Source organism: Apium graveolens, unplaced genomic scaffold (genome assembly GCF_009905375.1).
Source record: "Apium graveolens cultivar Ventura unplaced genomic scaffold, ASM990537v1 ctg3893, whole genome shotgun sequence".
Lineage (NCBI taxonomy): Eukaryota > Viridiplantae > Streptophyta > Magnoliopsida > Apiales > Apiaceae > Apium > Apium graveolens.
The window spans coordinates 1-19,793 of NW_027418313.1; the positions used below are offsets into that span (position 1 = coordinate 1).

At 36.9% G+C, this 19,793-nt stretch overlaps 1 protein-coding gene and 1 long non-coding RNA gene across 2 annotated transcripts; both read right to left on the reverse strand.

Moving 5' to 3' along the window:
- Positions 1–615: 615 nt before the first annotated feature.
- On the reverse strand, positions 616–2,717 carry LOC141701471 (uncharacterized). Its single transcript, XR_012566795.1, has 3 exons — positions 2,621–2,717; positions 2,082–2,142; positions 616–647 (listed from the first exon to the last, which is right to left on the reverse strand). It is a non-coding gene; the product is annotated as an uncharacterized LOC141701471 (long non-coding RNA).
- A 14,002-nt stretch (positions 2,718–16,719) lies between these two features.
- On the reverse strand, positions 16,720–17,052 carry LOC141701469 (uncharacterized). The gene has a single exon (XM_074505113.1). The coding sequence runs from the start codon at positions 17,050–17,052 to the stop codon at positions 16,720–16,722; it is 333 nt and encodes a 110-aa protein (XP_074361214.1).
- Positions 17,053–19,793: the final 2,741 nt, after the last annotated feature.

Sequence of the window (19,793 nt, forward strand, 5' to 3'; positions counted from 1 at the left end):
TATTTTTTTTAACACTCCCGTCTCATCCGGATTTGAGATTTAGAATCCTAATATATATAGGTAATACTAATCGGTTGTTAGTTAAGTAATAACAGTACCTTTTTAGTTGATCCTTTAATCTGGATAACTACCAACCATTCTAAATAATTTTTCTATCTTCATATTCGCAAGAAAGTCTAACACGTTGACTATAAATTTTCAGAATTTAGGCACATTGATATAAATTTATGATTTTTTCTAATTTTCTTTAATGGACGGAGGCAGCACATGAAAAATATATAATCAATACTACAAGTTGGTTACAATATTTTTTACTTTTCAATTTTGTCTCAGCTTTTATGTAATTTGTATTATGTGTTGGAATATTTGAATCTGATATTTTGTGTATTAAGTTAAAAACGTGTTCAAGAAATTTGGCAACCACAATTATGTTATGACAATTACAGAGCACATGTGAAATCTAAGTAGGGATTTATAAAATAAATTTCAGAAGGAAAGCCAACCATGATAACAACATATTTCCTAAGAGATATGACCAATGTTTATTATTACTAATAATTTTTGCAATACAACATGTCATATGGGTACGTATGTGTGTGCATGATGGCGTACTCACCATTGATCATGTCCGAAAACCCCATGCTTTCCTGAATGATTGAAAGGGAAATCAGAGGACACAAACATTTTTTACTAGTAGCAGAAGGTAACAAGAACATGAAAATATGAAGTTTGCATTTCCATATAATGTTCCCTAATAGCTAGCTACATATTACGACTTTGACCACATATATGTCTTCCTTATACTATCACACTTATTAATTTTTAGTATAAAGATCAATTAAAGGTACCCCTAGATTCTTTTTTGTTGTTTATTTCTACAACTTGATCTAGCAATCAATCCTAACTTCAGTTTACTAAGGGAGTTTTAAATTTTGTTTTTTTACTTTTATTTAAACATGAATTTTTTTAAATTTGTTTTGTCGTACTTGGCATCTTCCATTCTCCCGCATTGTTTAGTAAAGGATCAAGAAACAAGTTTGAGAAATATTTTTTTCAGCATTCAAGAAATGCAAGAGTGACATTTCGTCATAATTCATTTCTATTCGTCCTAATGCAAATTTTTGGTCAATTTTTATATTGGGCAAAATTATATAGAAAATATTGTCCAAAAAATATAGAATAATTGTGTATATATAACTAACATCATTCCTTTTCTCATTATAATGATCCACCCAACCGTCATCTTGTTCACTATCTTCTTGTCTCCCTGAAGTAATTATCTAATTCGGTGGCTTGTCTATTGGAGTATTTTCACGAGTAGAAAACATAATGAAAGGATTACATTGATCAATTATCTCTTGTCAATAAAAATGAAAATAAAGCATATTCTTAATTAATTTATAATTGTTTCTTAGTTTAATATTATTCTTAACAAGCCAAGATGAGCTACCGCAAAAATATGTATCAACCTCAAGTTTCTAAAATAATAGAGCCATACACGATCTTTCATCAAATGAAAATAAGCCAATACATATTTGTGTCGTTAACGAACAGCTTGTGAAAAATAACATTTATTATCTAAAAAAAGTTCAAACCCGCCCACTAGAACCACTATAATTATCACTTTCAACACAACTGAAAAAGCTTAAATTTGAATTTATTATTCTCAAATGATTTATGGATTACATATTTAAGTGTAATTTTAAACTTAAAATATTAATAATCGGGATATATGTCAATTTTTTTAGATTTAACTAGCCAAGTTCAAGTCTAATGATCTCGTGCCGAGCTCAAGCCACACATGCTAATAGCTCGGCCTGAGCTCGTTAGCTTAACCCACATTCTTATATTCGAGTTCGAGTTCCTAATAAACCATGTCGTTATCAGGCCGGTTTGTTCACCATTTACACATTTATAGCCAACTCTATTTGTAATAATTCAGGTTCATATATTGGCATGGAATTGGTAGCGTGTACATACGAGGGTACATGTAAGGGTACATATAAGAGCAACATAATAAAAACATCTAAAGTGTAGTGTTGAAAATTTTGGCATAAATGAAAAATATATAGGAGTATTACCGATAGGTAAACCATGGTGCAGAGACATCCATCTTTTCTGGAGCATTTACTTCATTGTTTACTGCAAATAATTCATAAACATATAAGTAAATATGTATTGGTCACTTGAGCAATAAAGATTTTTAAATCATGCTGGAATACTGAATATTTACTATGTTATGTGTATTTTGGGGAGAAAACTCATATCAAATTGGGGTAAGGATCATGTTCAGTAATCACGTAAGGTTGATCCAAATCTCGTTACACCAATATCCAAAATTGATATCATTAAGTCACTTGACACGGTTGATGGATATTTGAAAATGAATTAGAAATCGAACAAAAGAAATAATATGCTATGTATAAATAAATATTCAGATTTTCGACTAAGTTCGAATATGGATTCATTTTTTATTTAGGAGCAAAATAAATGTGAACTAAATCCTTTTCGGTTTGATAAAAAGATAAATTCAGAAATTTGGTTTCAATTACACCTAACCGAGGCAATCAAAATTTATATACATTTATCATCCAAATTAAGAAATTTAAATATAGCTTACCTTTGAACTTGAGAAAAGTCATGATGCAATTCAATTTGCATGAAAATATTGGGGTCGCGGAATATTGAAGATCTGTAAAAAATCGCAAACCAGTAAAAAATATTAAATCACGTATAAATAAAAAAGAACATAACATGGTGACATAATGTTTTTAGATTCTTGTTGGTATAATGTTGTGTTATGTTGGATATAATCAACTGATGAAGAAATACTTACATTTGTACATAATTAATACTTCAACACATATTTCGATTTAAATAGATTGTAAAATTTTGAGATACATACCAAGACGGAGATAGTCGGATGTGTACCGAGGGATAATGTAAAGAATGGAAAATGAGATTTCTTATATGGAGGGGATTGAAAGTATTCGTAAAATATGATAAACTTCTAGAGAGCAGTTTTGCAAACCTGATTGTTTGAATGGAAAAGGGAAGTGATTATATATCTCGCGATTTGACATAAATACACATAAACAACTATCTAACCAGCCTCTTGGATGTATAAACTAGTTAAATTTTATAAATATTTGCAGAAGAAATCAAGAGATTAAGCCAAAGAAAGAGATGGTTTGATAAGATATATGAACAAGAGAGCGGCGGTAAGGGGGTGTAAAACCCTAAAATGAATACATGATGTGATAAATATATATATATAAATATCATCCTATATCAACGGATCAGATTGGTTGATATTATGTATATCTGACGGCTGTTAACTAATCAAGGTTAAACTCGATTATGGTTAAAGGAACTAATCGGGTCGGAATTAATATATTTTATGTGAATATCATATTCAAATGAACGTCTCTAGCCATTCTCTTTTACTTTGAATGTATTAGATTAATTAACTTTAGCAATCTATTTAGATTTACAATATTGTATCTTAAGAGTATATTCGCTAATTAGATTTAATATAAGTATTAGCTTAAAAGGAATTTATATTTTGGTTCTATGTAAGTAGAAGTTATGTTCTTAATATTGGAAAATTGTTAATATTTATATGTTAAACAACATGTAACTTATCATCATATTGTTAATGCATTAAGGAATTATCAAATAAAGCATTAAAATTTATGATAAAATGAAATAGAAGAAAGGAAAACCAAACTGTAAAATAAACTTTAAAATTTATAAGCAAGTCCGGTCATAGGATAGTAGTGACCAAGGGCTTGGGCTCAAACTTACAAGGGCCCTATTTTTTTAGGTTTTATTAGTGTAGAGAAAATAAAATTTATTCTTCAAAATATGGAAAAAAAATTATTTTCACTTTTGATGCACTTAACACTCTTTACCCTATAAAAATTAAATATTCCTTTCTCTTTCTTTACTCCGATACACACTTTTCTTATTGTCAAAATTATCTCATCCTACAATAAACAGGCCTACAATTATTTATTGTTCTACAACGAAAGCAAAACCCAAGTTGAATAAATAAGAATAAGAAAATAAACGAAAATCACATAAGACAAAGATTTATGTGGTTCAGAAATTCCTACTCCACAAGCTTTGTATTGATCTCTCACAATTCGTTATGTTATGATTTTACAATTACATTAGTATTTATAAGAGAAGAAACTGGTCCTAAATCAAATAATGCTCCATATCTGAAAAGTAAACTAATCCATAATCTAAGCTGAATCTGAATCTAAATAGTCTATTTTCATGGACTTAATTAATAGACTCCACAAACCCAACAATTTCCCACTTGGAGTCTAACATCTTCACTTCACTCTTGTGAATATAGTATTATCTATACTCCAATCAATAATTCTAACTAGTGCAGCGCCTTCTCATCAATCAATTTTTAAGGCCAGTTGAAGTTACGCAAAGCTTCAACTTTTCATTGGTTACCACCTAAGTCAACATATCTGCAAGATCTTTTGAACCAAGGATTTTCTTTAGGGACAAAGTATCATTGCTTATCAACTCTCTTGCAAAGTGATATCTAGCTGAATATGCTTCATCCTAGCATGAATCACAAGATTCTTCACAAGATGAATAGCACTCACAAGATTCTTCACAAGATGAATAGCACTCTGACTATCTGCCTGTTTCCTGCCCAACTCCTCCAGAAAATTGTTCAACCAAATCATCTCCTTGCTAGCTTCAGAGATCAGGGCAGCACTCTTCCGGAGCGCCCGTTTGAATCAGTACGTAAGAGTTTAGCCATATATTCTGCTTCAGTGGTTGAAAGAGCAACACTCTTTTGAAATCGAGACATCCAACTAACTGCGGTGCCACCCAAAGTAAAAATATAACCCATTGTACTTTTTCTTGTATCCAAACATCCACCCAAATTTGCATCAGGGAATCCTTCAAAGATAAGATTTTTCTTACTGAAATATAATACAACCTTGGATGTGCCTTTCAGGTAGCGTAACAACCACTTGACTGCTTCCCAATGCTCTCTTCCTGGATTAGACAAAAACCTACTAACGACTCCCACTGCATGAGCAATGTATGGTCTTGTACACACTATAACATACATCAAATGCCAACTGCAGACTCATGGGGAACTTTAGCCATATCTTTTATTTCTTCATCCATTTTAGGTGATTGCTTCTTCATGAGATTAAAGTAACTCACCAATGATGTACTTATTCTCTTCGCATCCTGGACACTGAATATTTACAACAATTTCTCAACATCTTTCTTCTGAGATAATTTCAAAGTACCTTCAGGTCTATCACTTATGATATTATACCAAGTATCTGTTTTTCTGCACCCATATCCTTCATCTCAAACTCCTCAGAGATCTGTCTCTTTAGCCTGTGATTTTCCTCATGTTTGATCCTGTTATCAACATGCCATCAACATATAACAACAATATGATATAAGATAAATTAACTGTTTAAAGTAACAACAATGGTCCATAGCACTCCTCATGTACCCATTCTGGAACCCAGACCGAAAACATTAAAAAACACATCATAAAGCTGTCAAACTTCAAGTACCGTTGTCTTGGTGCTTGCTTTAAACCATACAAGCTTTTTATAAGCTCGCAAATAAGTTTTTCTTTCCTAACTACCTGAAATCCCTCTAAATGAACCATGTAGATGTCCTCAAGATCACCATATAAGAACACAATCTTAAAATCCAGTTGCTCTAGATGTAACTCCTCTACAGCCGCAATACTTAGCATAATTCTAACTGTAGTCATCTTAATACCGGGGAAAATATATTAATATAGTCATTACCCTTTTTTCGTTGATAGCCCTTGACTACTAACCTCACCTTGTATCTTTTGATGCCATCATGTTCTTTTTTGATCTGAACACCGACTTATTATGTAAAGCCTTCTTCGCTGTTGGTAACTCTGTTAAAGACCATGTCTCATTCTTCTCAAGAGAACTCATCTCTTCATCCATGGCTGATTTCCACCAAACTGAATCATCCACCTGTACTACCTCTGAATAACACTGAGGCTCTCTATCCTCGTCAATAACATATAATATACTGGAGGAGAATATCTTTGTGGTGGCCTCACAATTCTCCTAGATTTTCTTACCTCAGTCTGTCGGGTAACTGGAACCCTGTCATGGACATTCTCCGAACTCCCACTATTTCATGCATGCAGATCTATTTCTTTAATATCTTCAAGCACTACTTTCAATTTCTTAGGTTGGTCCTTTATAACTCATAATCTTCTATAAGATTATAAACACTGCTTTCTCACTAAAGTAACATCTCTACTTCAAACGATCTTCTTCGTCAGTTCATCCCAAAAAGAGTAATCCATGTTATCTGAGCCATAACCAATGAAGATACACTTCTTTTCTTTTCAGATCAAGTTATCCATGTCATAATTTACACACACATAAGAAACATAACTAAAAACTCGCAAGTGTGCCTTCTTTTCCTGCCACTCTTCTTCAGGTATCTTGAACCCTAAAGGACTTCAAGGTCCTCTATTTATGAGATACGCTTCTATTTTAACTGCATCTTCCTAAAACATCTTTGGTAATCCTGCATGTAATCTCATACTATTGGCCCTCTCATCAAGGTTCTATTCATGCACTCTGTAACACCATTCTGTTGTGGTGTCTCTAGAATATTTTTAATCATTCTAATCCCAAATTCTGTGCAATAGCTTTTATACTCATTACTACTGTATTCACCACCATTATCTGACATCAAACTCTTCACCTTCAAACCGGTCAGATTTTCAACTTCAGTCTTCCACTTCTTGAAAGTACAAAACACATCTGATTTATTCTTCAGAAATAAACCCATATTTTTTAGTGAAATCGTTAATAATAGTGACATAGTAGAGAGATTTATCCAACAACGCAACTGTTGTTGGACCATATACATATGTATGAACTAGCTCTAACTTCTTCGTCTTAAGGGTCCTCCCTGATTTTGTAAAAGTAACACATTTCTTCTTTCCAAGAAACCATGGCTCGCAGAACCCAATTTCCACATTCTTCAACTCTGGAATATCCCCCTTCGAAGTTAACAACTTCATACCCTTTTCACTCATATAACTAGGCCTTTTGTACCATAAACTTAAAGACCCAATTTCATCAGCATCTATATTTGCTTCATAGCTGGATTCTTCAACAATGTATAAAGTCCTTTTTTTTCTCTCCACGAGCAATAACTAGATTTCTCTTTATAACATTCCACTGTTTGACTCCGATAGTAACTCGATACCCTTCCTTATCTAACTGACTACAAATAGCAACATCTTCTTCACTCTTGGGGTGTACCTTATATCTTTCAATATCCAGCTAGTTCTCAAAGAGGTTTGAGATTAATATCTCCCATGCCCACAATATCTAAAGTCTTGTCATCAGTAAGACAGACTTTACCAAAATTTGAAATTTGAAATTTAACATTAAATCTTGCAAGGGTAGTATGGAATGATGCACCTGAATCCATAACCATGATTCAACGGAACATTTAATACAACAAATCAAAGCATCATCATCCACCACTTCTTCAACTATGTTAGATGAATTATCCTCTTTACTCTTTCTTTTAGGATCGCATGAGTTGTGCACTGATTCCTGAAGTGACCCTTCTTCTAACAATTCCAACAAACAATATCCTTGCGATCTTTGGTTTGTCCTCTCTTCTGTGACTTTAATCTGCTACGCCCTTATCCTGCCCCATTATGAACTTTCTTTCTCTACTCTCAGCCATTAACAAGGAACCTCACGACTCTCCTGAGTTTCTTCTACAAATATCTTTTCCAAGAATCGAATCTCGAACTCCATGAAAAGTCATCTTACCGCTCCTGGATAAATTACTTATAGTAGTGACAAAACCTGACCAACTGTCTGTAATGAGGATGCAAACAACAAGTCTTATATTTCATCATGGAATTTAATATCCACTGATGTCAATCTTGCTAGGATAGAATTAAATTCGTTCATATGGTCAGCAACAGGATCGTCTTCATTCAATCTTATGGCAACTAACAAGTGATTCAAATACCCCTTATTTGAAGCAGATGGCTTCTCAAACATATTGGACAAAACCTTGATCAAACCATAAGTTGTCGTTTCCTTGATGATATTTTAAGCAATATTTTTCACCAAAGTCAATCTGACAACCCCAGAGCCTGGCTATCTAATAGATTCCATTTTTCATCCTTCATTAAAGTTGGTTCCTTCTCTTACAGCGGTTCGTGTAGTCATCATCCTTCATTGAAGCTGGTTTTTTCATTGGTTGCCTTGTATCAAAAGTCTTCCTAATCGTGTACACACAACGGATTCTGTAGAAATATCAGTAGTACATGATGCCAACAAATAAATTCTGGGAAAAAGACCAAGGTATTTGTAGTTATTGGTTTACGGGGATAATTTGGGATGGGGGTATGTGTCAACCAAAGTACTACATCAAGAATATTAGAGAATATTCTCTTTTTTATGGAGAAGCCATATAAATCCAAAAACAAATCTGCGTAGGTTCGGCCTAGAATGTACAATATCATATTATTTTGGAATTATGTCTCTTCACTACAAGAAAAAAGTCCATAGACATCGCTTTTTGACCGATGTCTATGTTGTTTCATAACCGATGTTGATGTCGGTGATGTCTATTCTAGACATCGGTGGATACTCGATGTCTATACTCGATCAGACATCGATTTTAGTTAAAAAATAGATGTCTATGTGTTGATTATTTACATAAATGCTATAAATAAATTATTTAATAACTAAATTACACCTAATTAAACATGTTAAACATATCATGAGCTATGTTTTTTATCACAAAAACATCCATTTTAGTGAAAAATATTGATGTCTATGTGATGATTTTTTACAAAAAATGCTATAACAAAATTATTTAATAACTAAATTACACCTATTAAAACATATTAAACATATATTGAGCTATGTTTTTTGTCACAAAAACATCGATAATTTTGACAGAGGTGATGTAAAATGGCATATTAAACATCTGTTTCTTTAATGAAAGGTGATGTCTAATTTAGCGTATAGACATCAGTTTTTTCTACAATGAAGTGATGTCTATGTATCATTAAGACTTGAACATGTTAGTCTTTCACATCAGTTGTTTGTCTGAAACTGATGTACATTGCAATTTTTTACATCAGTTTTGTTTGGTTAAAAGTGATGTTTATAATGTCACTTGACATCAGTTTTATCTTAAACAAAGTGATTGCTATGTTTCATTTAGACTTGAACCTGGATTTCTTTGACATCATATTTTTACCTTAAAGTGATGTACATTATCTTCTTTGACATCAGCTTTTCTTAATTGAAAGTGAGGTGTAAGAAGTTTATAGACCAAATTGTGTAAAATTTTACATCACTAATTTTTTAAAAAAGCGATGTACTCGTTACAAATAGACATTTGTTATAAATAAAACTGATGTCCTTTACTACATAACCAAAACTAAAATATTGGAATAACAAGCATCCATACAAATCCAACCAGTCAATCATTCATACATTTAACCATTCAATCATCCAAAAACCACCAACACCAACCCCATCATCTGCATCAATCATCCAAAAATCACCAACACCAACCCCATCATCTGCATCAATCATTCAAAAACTACAGAATCTACATTACCAAATGTACAACCCCCAGCATTTGCAAACCTATACACCAACCCCAGCATTCATACACTTATATTCTTACTACACAAAACCGTCTAAATTACCAAATGTACGACTACGCAAAAGAAAAGACCTTGAGTACAAGAATTGATCAGATATGCTCTTAGATGAACTGCAGGGCGTCAATGCGAACTTCATCTAGCTGTTCAATGCTGTAACACGATCGAGTCTTGGCCAACCACTACAAATTCCAAACAAACAAAATTCAGTACATGATGAATGAAAAGTAACCATATTGAAAAGTAACCATATCTTAGTATATAGCAAACTGGAAGCGTCAAAGTAATACCTTTTTAGCAAAATTCAACTTGTCATCATCGATAATTTATTTTATGTATCGCATTATTACATACGCACATTCAATCCCACCGGATTGTTTGGGAGATCCCTATTTCATTAATTAGAAGACAAATCAAGCATGTCAAATAAATCATATATATTAAGCAAAACTTTTAGGTACTCAATCTATTGTACTTACACTAAGAAACTTTGCCTTGGCCATCTTGTTGCCCCGTACCGGTTTCAGAGTTGTAACTTTTCAAAACTCTGCATAAAAAACATAAAATCTCATACAATGTACAGAAATAAACATGCAATTATACCAAACTGTTACGTTAATAAAAATTTACCTTGATAACGCCTTTTCTAGTTCTGAAAATTGCGTCGGGTGTGGTAGTGGATTCAGAATATATATTTCCCCTTCCCAGATAACGACCAAAATCCAATGCATACTATTTTCACAAAAAAAAAACAAAGACAGATAGGACACATCACATAGAAGTTTGTACAGTACTATCCATGTTTTTAATTTTCATTATTACAATAAGTACTTACTTCTGTTTATGCGGAAGAAAGAATAGGCGATCCGGGTTACCCTCTCTCAACCGGTTTAAAATGTATGCTTCAAAATCAGCATTCACGTGATATGTGGATCCGGGGTCAATAAAAGCAAATGTCTCCGCCAGTTCTGGTATTTCACTAATCTCAGAATGCAAGTGCCTATCGAAAGATTGTTGATATTAAAATGCAAGTTCTGGAAAATTACAAACATTAAAAAGAAATGATCATTAAAAAGAAAAAAAGGTAACTTACGCCATGTAACTTGCAACTACTGCTTCGCCCAGCATTTCAAACTCCAATAAAACACAACATTCTCATGCAACAAATAAATTGTTTTTATGTCCAAACACATTCGGAGGTTCGATCGAGAGAGAGAGGTTCCAGAGACAGGTGAGAGAGAGAGAGAGAGAGGTTCGAGAGATTGTGATGGTGAGATGATGGCCGGAGTTCAGAGATATTGTGAGGGGATAGAGGTTCGATCGAGAGAGAGAGGTTCGAGAGAGAGAGGGAGGTTCGAGAGAGAGGGGGGTTCGAGAGAGAGAGAGTTTCTGTTTGTTAGTTTTTAGTTTTAATTTTTTAGTTTTTAGTTTTTTGTTTTGATTTTGTGTCTGAAGATTGATTTGGGGGGAACCAAAATTTGGTTAAGAGGGGAGAATTTTGGGATTGGGGGGGAATTTAGAACTAAAACTGAATGAAAATTTGACTAAGGGGGGAAAGAAAAGGAGGGCGTGAAATTACTTTTTTTTGGTGAATTTTAGACATCGGTTTAATTATAATCGATGTCTACAAAGAAAAAGATATCACAAAAACACGGGGTGATGTCAATACTTTTTTTAATATCAGTGGCAAAGTTAACCGATGTCTAATGTGTGATATTTATTGACATTATTCTTGTAGTGCTTGTTCACGTTCCAACAAGTTATGTTAGAGTTTGAGGTTATGAAGATTTGTAATAATCTCGATAGGATCCCAATGAGCCTTGTTGATGCAATATACAAGAAAATTTCTAATAATCTCGATAGGCTCCCAATGAGCCAAGATGCAAATGTCCACTATATTTAGTGTTATAAAAGCCCTCATAAAGTTCCCACTGTCCAGCTCTTATTAGTTATGTGAAACAGTATTTTCTTAGTTGAACTTTTTAATCAGTATGAACCATGATAAACGATTCTTAGTTTTTGTTCTAATCTTAGTATCCAAAAGAAATTCTAACACGTGACTATAATTTCTTTTATGGGCAGATAAATAGATGTAATTCTCTATTTTCTTTTGTGGACCAGACCAGTATTACAAGAAACAGAGCTTAAACCAAGCGCTGAAATGGTCGGTTTCCTACAAATTATGATCGGTTTTCGTTAAATCCGACCGTAAATGGTAGTCCGATTTACCCAGGTTGGTTTTATAGAAATCTAGTCGGGTTTGACCAAAAATGATGTTGACCTTGTTTGACGGTCAAAGTGACGTGTCCTGACACGTGTCTGGGTCCCGACTGACATGTCGGGTCCGCAAACCGTGATGGGGCACATCCACGTCAGGTGAAAGTTGTGCGGTCCCATGCCACGTGTCAACACTAGGCCATCGAACTTTTATGTATAACCGACTGTATTTAACTGATTGTCAGGTAACCGAACCGCATAACCGACCAATGCCTACCACGTGTCATCACTAGATGATACATTTTTTGTTTATCGGCCGTTATGAACTGACTGTTTATAACAGACCCACATAATTTGGTGCTAAACTAACACCGAATCTTTGTGCATAACTTTAAAATTAACTAAACATATTTCATAATTAATTCAGTTATCTTGTTAGTGGTGTTGAATATATTGGTCTTTTGACGATTAATACTGTTGTGGAATAAAACTAGGGTGTGTTACTAATTAATGCTAGGGTTTGTGAATTTCCAGTTTTAATGGTTGTTCTCTCGTTTGAGACTGTTTTTCCTTGAAAGATGCCTACGTATCTCGGTATTGTAGAGTTAATCCAAAAACATAGTTCTAGGATGAGGGGTAGAGCCCTTTATATAGAGACAAGTTTAGGGTTAGACTTGTGTTGAGAGACTTAGTGGAAAAGTCTCCAACTTAGATGGTAATAGGACTCTTGTATGGGAAGGAATTCCAGATCCTTCCTTGTAGGAGTGTGTATTTGTTTTGGACACATATCTCTGCTCTTTTAGCCGTATCGAGCCTAGACCACGAATAGCTCATGTTCGTGGACCTTGACGACCTCTGCTAGTGGGCTTGACTATTTGGGCCGTCTTGACTACTCGGCCAAAAAGGCCCCCATATGGCCTGGTCGGCCCCTCCTGGCCGGCCATGGGGTAGAACCCCCTGCTGGCCAGGGTTGAATGTCCAGTAATTTTTTTGTGCAGAACCTTCTATCCGGCTTCAAGCCCTTCATGTAACCTACTAGGCTTTTTCTGCTCTTGGTCGGCCATGAAGCCAACCCCAGGTGGTCCCAAAGCCCCTTATTGTTGTTCGGTCCTTGTTTTAGTAAATATTATTTACTCATTTTACTGAACATTCTCTACTTGTTCTACTGAACTTTCTGTACTTTTTCTATTAAACATTGTACACTTGTTGTGCTGAACATTCTATACTACATCCAACTTGTTCTCGTAGACGTTCTAGTCTCTACTAAACTTATTTTTGCTGAGAGCCAGACTTTCCAAGAATTTTCAAGAAATTTTACAGGAGGTCCTGGTCGGTCGTAAGGCCTTCAATGTAGCTTGGTCGGCCAATTCTAGTCTTTATCGGCCATGTAGCCACCTTCATGGTGGTCTGATCGGTTGGGAGGAGAACGTTCTCCGAACTTGATATGGTGAACATCATACTCTTCATGAAACTTGTTTCGATGAATGTTCTAATCTTCACGGAACTTGTTCTCGTTGACTTTATGATCTTCTGGAACTTATTCTCGCAGATGTTCTAGTCTTTATGAAACTTCTTTCCGTTGATAGCCAAATTCCCAAGAATTTTAAAGAAATTCCCTAGGAGGGCCACCATAAAGCTTTCAAGAGGGCCTAGACCAAATCCACAAGAGTTCCTACTTGGCCAAAAAGGCCCTCATGTGGCCTGGTCGGCCAATCTTGTTCTTGGTCAGCCATGAAGCCACCTCCATGGTGATCATGACCAACCAGGAGGCGATTGTTCTCCGAACATGTTTCAATGAATGTCTTACTATTTTTTTGGGGGACGTTCTACTCTTGTTCTTGTGAATGCTTTGTTCTTCACGAAACTTATTCAGCTAAGAAACTGATATTGCTCTAATCTTCATAGGTTTCATAAATAATGGTTATTAGCGTAATTAATCTTCAGTTAATACTAATGACTTGTGTTTGGCCTCGGCCAGGCTTTTTTTGGAGGACTGATATGATAAGCGACATTCTGCATCACTTTCTTCGGTTATTATGTCCTTCTGATTTTCTGATTGTTTTTTCACCATTTTAGGTATTTTTTCGAGAGTTACCTACTAACGCGAACCAGGGAGAGTTGTGACCGCATACAGCAGGTAGCTCTTTTCCTATAAAAGAATATGAGAAGTGTTCATTTTTATTCAAACTTTCATTTCTCAACTTCTCTCAAATTCTCTCAAATTTTTCAGAAGCTCTCAACTTCTCTCAAGTTCTTCCAAGATGTCTCAAGGTCCTAGAAAATATTCCATCTCAGCCAAGGAGGCCATACATAAGAGGGCTGCAATCTATTCTTTGAAAGGTAAAGATTTTGTCTCCTCGAGCACTGTTTATTTCGATGCATTCCATCATAAGAGTGTGCTCGGTGAAGAGGACGTCGAGAAGATTCGATCGAGTTACTGTCTCGAATGCATAGAGGTTTGCAGGGCTAAGCCAAACGAGAGGACTTGCAACCTCATCCCCCAAATATTATACATGTACAAGGCACCCCTAAAGTCCGGGTTATGGTTTCCATTGCACCCTTTTATCCCGAGGCTCCTCGCCGAGTTGAAGATTCAACTGTGTCAGCTTTATCCGATCTGGTGGGCCTTCATCATCATCTTCATAGTGAGGTGTAATGACCTGGGCATCCCACTGAGTGTCACAATGTTCCGAAGTATTTTTATGCTGAAGGCGTCTCCTTTGAACATAAATGGTTGGTTCATTCTACAACATAGGCCTCGTGTTACTCATATTATGAATATAAGTTCTCTCCATGACTATATTCATCAATGGAAAAAGAAATTTATAATCTTCGAAAGGAAAGAGGGAGACTGGGGGGTATACTTCAGAATTGATTTCAGCAGTCCTGTTGACAGATCTCACTACATCCTTCATCTGTCAGATGTCGAGCTTCACGACCGTGATCACCTTATCGATGATGATAGGAGAACCCCCTATTGAGAGCTCGTCGTAGAGATCAATCTCGCTGAGGCTGGCATTAGCAGCCTTTCTAGAGAAGGTATTTATTTTTATTTTACTTCAACTTTGTGCAAGTTTGTTCTTATATCCATTTTTCATTCATCTTTTCAGCTATTGAGGCTCTTGATTCCATGACTGACAAGAGTGACGTGGTTATGGGGAGGATGGCAAGGGAGCAGCCAATTAAGTGAACCGCACTCCCAAGATCCCTACATTTCTTGAAGCTTCTGGCTCTGGCAAGAAGAAGGATAAGGATTTTGACAGGAATATGAAGATTTCTTTTGAACCTTCATGCGGCATCTCTACCAATGGTTCGGTGTTTGGGAGTCTGGCCCTAGCTCTTGAGTGGTCAAAGAACTGCATTACTCCTCTTGACCTTCTATTTGTCTCCTCGGGTGAGAAGTTGCTTGAATCCGAGGTGATGAGGGCTCATACCTTGTACCAGGTACATTTCAACTTGTATAAATTTTCAATCAAGTGCACTTCTTTCGGAATTTCCAATAAAATTCATAGGAAGGCCTCGGAGAATCTTTCAGGGGGGTCTGGAATATCCTTGCAGGAGATCCTGGTCAGCTTATTTGGCCATCAATATAGCCTGGTCGGCCCATTCTGGTCTTAGTCGGCCAGGATCATTCTTTCGAGAATATGCTAGTCGGTCGGGGCTCTATGTGTTGTGGACTCGGCCCTTTTGAGTCTTATTCAGTCTTAGTATCTTGATCCTAATTCGAGTAAGACTTTTTATAACTCCTATATGTGTTTTCATTGTCATGTCAATGCCTACTTTGTTGTGTCCTCTACTCAAAGCATCAAGATAAGGAGTGACTATGTAGCGTTGCTGACTTCCATGAACAAGATGAAGATCTCCTCAGATGAGTGGGAGTCTAAAGCTCACCCAGCAGAAGACAAGGTTGTTGCCTTGGAGAAGAAATTCTCCAAGGAGATGAAGAAGAGGAAGAAGGAGTGGAGAGAGCTTGTGAACGTATATCATAGATCTCACAAGTTTACTCAGATGACGTATGACCGTGACGACCAGATGCGCCCTGTGAACCTGGACATAGGTTGGCAAAGGGATGTCAAGGACGTTTATGGAATGTACTCGGACGTGGTCGATCCTAGTCTGTTCACCTGCCCTTGGGAGGCACCTGTTTTAGATCCATCTGGACTGGCCTCTAGGTCCATGCTCGAGACGTCCCGCTAGTGTTCTAGTTCAAGCCGCGGGGGTTCTGGTTCCAAGGGTAAGGCTCATTCAGGAAGCCCTGGCTCTAAAGCTACTCTCTATGGGAAGATCCATGAGCTGGCTTCAGGGAGTAGCAGTTCTTCCTCCGGGACAGGCTCAGATGAAGATGGTGACGAGGAGGAATAGGTCGCTAGGAAGACGGGGATAAAGAGGCAGAAGATTCTTCGGACAAGTGATTGTGTTGGCCTTGCATGGCTTTAGGTGCCATATGTGTCTTTATTTTCAGAACTTTTTTATTTGAACTATCTTGGTTTGTAACCTATTGGTCCTTCGGGACTTAAATTGTGATACTTCGGGACTTGCATTCTTTAGATGCTCATACTTAAATAAATTGGTAGTCAAGATGATAAAAACAAACTTGCATAAATAGATAATATCTCTAGAAAATGGGTTCAACCCTTACATAAGATGGTTTCATCGACCTTATTCGTATATCTAATACTAAGTACTAGGAACAGGTTATGAATGTCCTAAACATAATAAACATTCAGGTTTGAAGCGTGCCAAGTGTGGGGCACTTCATCACCGTTCAAGGTTTCTAACTTTTAGGACCCTTGTCCCAATGTCTTCATGACCTTATAAGGTCCTTCCCATGTTGGGGCTAGCTTTCCTCTCTCTCCGACCCCTGACGCCTCAATTTTCCTTAAGACCAGGTCCCCTTGTTGAAAGAACCTTTCCTTGACCCTTCTATTGTAATAGAGGGAGGCTCTTCTTTGATTCTCTGTATTGCGGGCATTAGTTTTATCTCGGACCTCGTCAATGAGATCAAGAACGAGCCTCATGCCTTCTTCATTGATCTCTGGTTCATAAGTTTCGAACCTAGGAGATCCATGGGTGATCTCTAGGGGTACTACAGATTCGTCTTCATAAGCCAACATGAATGGGGTAGCTTCAATTGACACTTTGCAAATGGTACAGTATGCCCATAGTGTAGGCAGTAACTTATTCACCCAAGTGTTTCTCGAGTGTTCGACCCTTTTCTAAAGCGAAGCTCTATGTTGTTATCGTCTCAATACTCTCTGAACTCTGCATTATCAAATTGTCGTCCATTATCCATAGCAAGAATGTGTGGGATCCCAAATTAGCATATCACATTCTCCGAGAAGAATTGGGTAATTTGCTTGGTGGTTATTTTGGCTAGTGCCTTGGCCTCAATCCATTTTTTGAAGTAATCTATGACTACCACAATGAACTTCCTTCGTCCCGATGCTATAGGAAATGGTCCAAGGATATCCATTCCCCATATTGCAAAAGGGGTGGGTGTGTTGATAGATGCAAGCCTCTCTAGGGGCTGTCATACTATCGAAGCATGCCTCTGGCATATGTCGCATTTCTTTACGTAAGCTTTTACATAGGTTAACATCGTTGACCAGTAGAATCCCAGTCGAGTTATCTTGTGAGCGGAGGCCCTGCCCTCAAGTGTTGTCTACAAATCCCTTCATGGGCTTCTTTTAACCGCCTCCTCTACTTCAAGAGGTCTCAAGCACTTCAAGTACGGAATAATAGAGGACCTTTTGTACAGAAGGCCTTCAATCAAAGAATATCTCAACACTCTCACTGAAAACTTACGTGCCTCCTAGGCATCATCGGGGAGTCATTCAGTCTCAAGGTGAGTTTTGATTGGATCTATCCAACAACTTGTCACCCCAGCTGGTGTTATCAAATTTATGACATGTATAGTAGGGGTCTTCAAGACCTGGAAGTAAATACTCCTCGGGTATTTCTTGATTTTTGACGAGGCAAACTTAGATAGGGCATCGGCCGTATTGTTCTCCTCTCTCGAAATATGTTCAGTATATCATTTATCAAATTGAGTAAGAATTCCCTTCATGACTCTCAGGTACTTGGCCATAGTATCATCCTGAGCATCAAACTCTCTGTTGACTTGAGCAACTACAAGTCTTGAGTCTCCAAAGATCTTAAGATTCTTGGCCCTCATGGCTCTAGCCAAGCATAAGCTAGCTATTAACATTTTGTATTCTACTTCACTACTCGTAGCTGGGAAGTCCAACTTCAAATCATACTTTATCATGAACCCTTCAGGGCTTTGCAAAACTCGGCCTGCACCACCGGACTTTATTTGGATGCTCCGTCAAAATGAAGAACCCAAAACTCCTTCAGAGTTGTATCCTCATCTTTCTCTTTCTTTCCTCCATCTGAGGTTACTATCTCTTACCCCCCGATTTCTTGGTCGCTAATGGTGCACTCGACCACGAAATCTACTATGGCATGAGCCTTGATGGCTATCTGAGGCTTGTACTTGACGTCAAATTCTCCTAACTCAATCACCCATTTAATGAGCCTTTCACTGGCCTTCGGTCTATGAAAAATGTTCCTCAAGGGTTGGTCTATCAAGACTTTGATCTTCGGAGCCTAGAGATATAGTCTCAACTTCCTCAAGGCTGTGATGAGGACAAGTGCAAATTTCTTCATGGTAGAGTAATTCAACTCTGCTCTGTGGAGAACCTTTCTTACATAGTATACAGGCTTCTGGAGTTTCTGTTATTCCTTTATCAGGACTGCACTCACGGCTTCTTCAGATACCGCGAGGTACAAATAAAAGATGTCCTCTGGACTAGGTTTAGACAATAATGGGGCCTCGGTCATGTACTTCTTCATCTGTTCAAAGGCCTCTTGGCTCTCAGCTATCCATTCAAAATTCTTCACCTTCTTAAGAGTTTTGAAAAGGGAAGGCATTTAGCTTTAGACTTGGAGATGAACCTCCCTAGAGCTGTGATTCTTCTTGTCAGCTTCTGAACGTCCTTGATGGAACGTGGTGTTTGCATGTCCAGGATGGCTTTGATCTTTTTGAGGTTAGCCTCGATTCCCCTCTTCGAGACCATGTGACCAAGAAATTTTCCAGGCCCAACGCCAAAAGCACACTTGGTGGGGTTAAAAAATCATCTTATGGTGCCTCAGCACTTTGAATGCCTATCTGATGTGATTAATATGACCGACCTTGGCTAGGATTTTGACTAACATGTCATCAGCATAGACCTCCATGGTCTTCCCAATTAGATAGGCAAATATTTTATTTACCATCATTTGGTAAGTAACTCCTGCATTCTTATGTCCAAAATCCATAACAAGATAACAAAAGACACCAAAGACAGTTACGAGATATGGTATTATCTTTGTGCATTTTGATCTGATTGTAACCACTGAATCCATCCATGAAGCTTAGCATCTTGTGTCCACCGGTGGCATTGATCAGGGTATCAATCGCTTGTAGGGGGTAGCAGTCCTTAAAATAAGCATCATTCAAGTCAGTGAAGTCGATGCACATCCTCCACTTCCCATTGGCCTTTTTGACCATTACGGGGTTGGCCAACCACCCAGGGAATTGTATTTCCTCAATTAATCCAGCTTCTAGGAGCTTCTCGACCTTCTTTTTAATGGATTCCATCCTGTCAGGGGCATAAGTTCTCTTCTTTTGCTACACGGCCTTCCGAGTTGGATCGATTTTCAACTTATGAGTTATGAGGTTGGGGTCAATCCTAGGAATATCAGCTGTCGTCCAGGCAAACACATCACTATTCTTTTGTAATAAGGTTATCAATTCTCCCTTCAAGGTCTTGTCCAAAGATGCTCTAATATACTTTACCATCTCCGGGTCTAA

Excerpts from the sequence above, each read along its gene's own strand:
- LOC141701469 (XM_074505113.1), bottom strand. The coding sequence starts at position 17,052 with ATGTTGGCTTATGAAGACGAATCTGTAGTACCCCTAGAGATCACCCAT.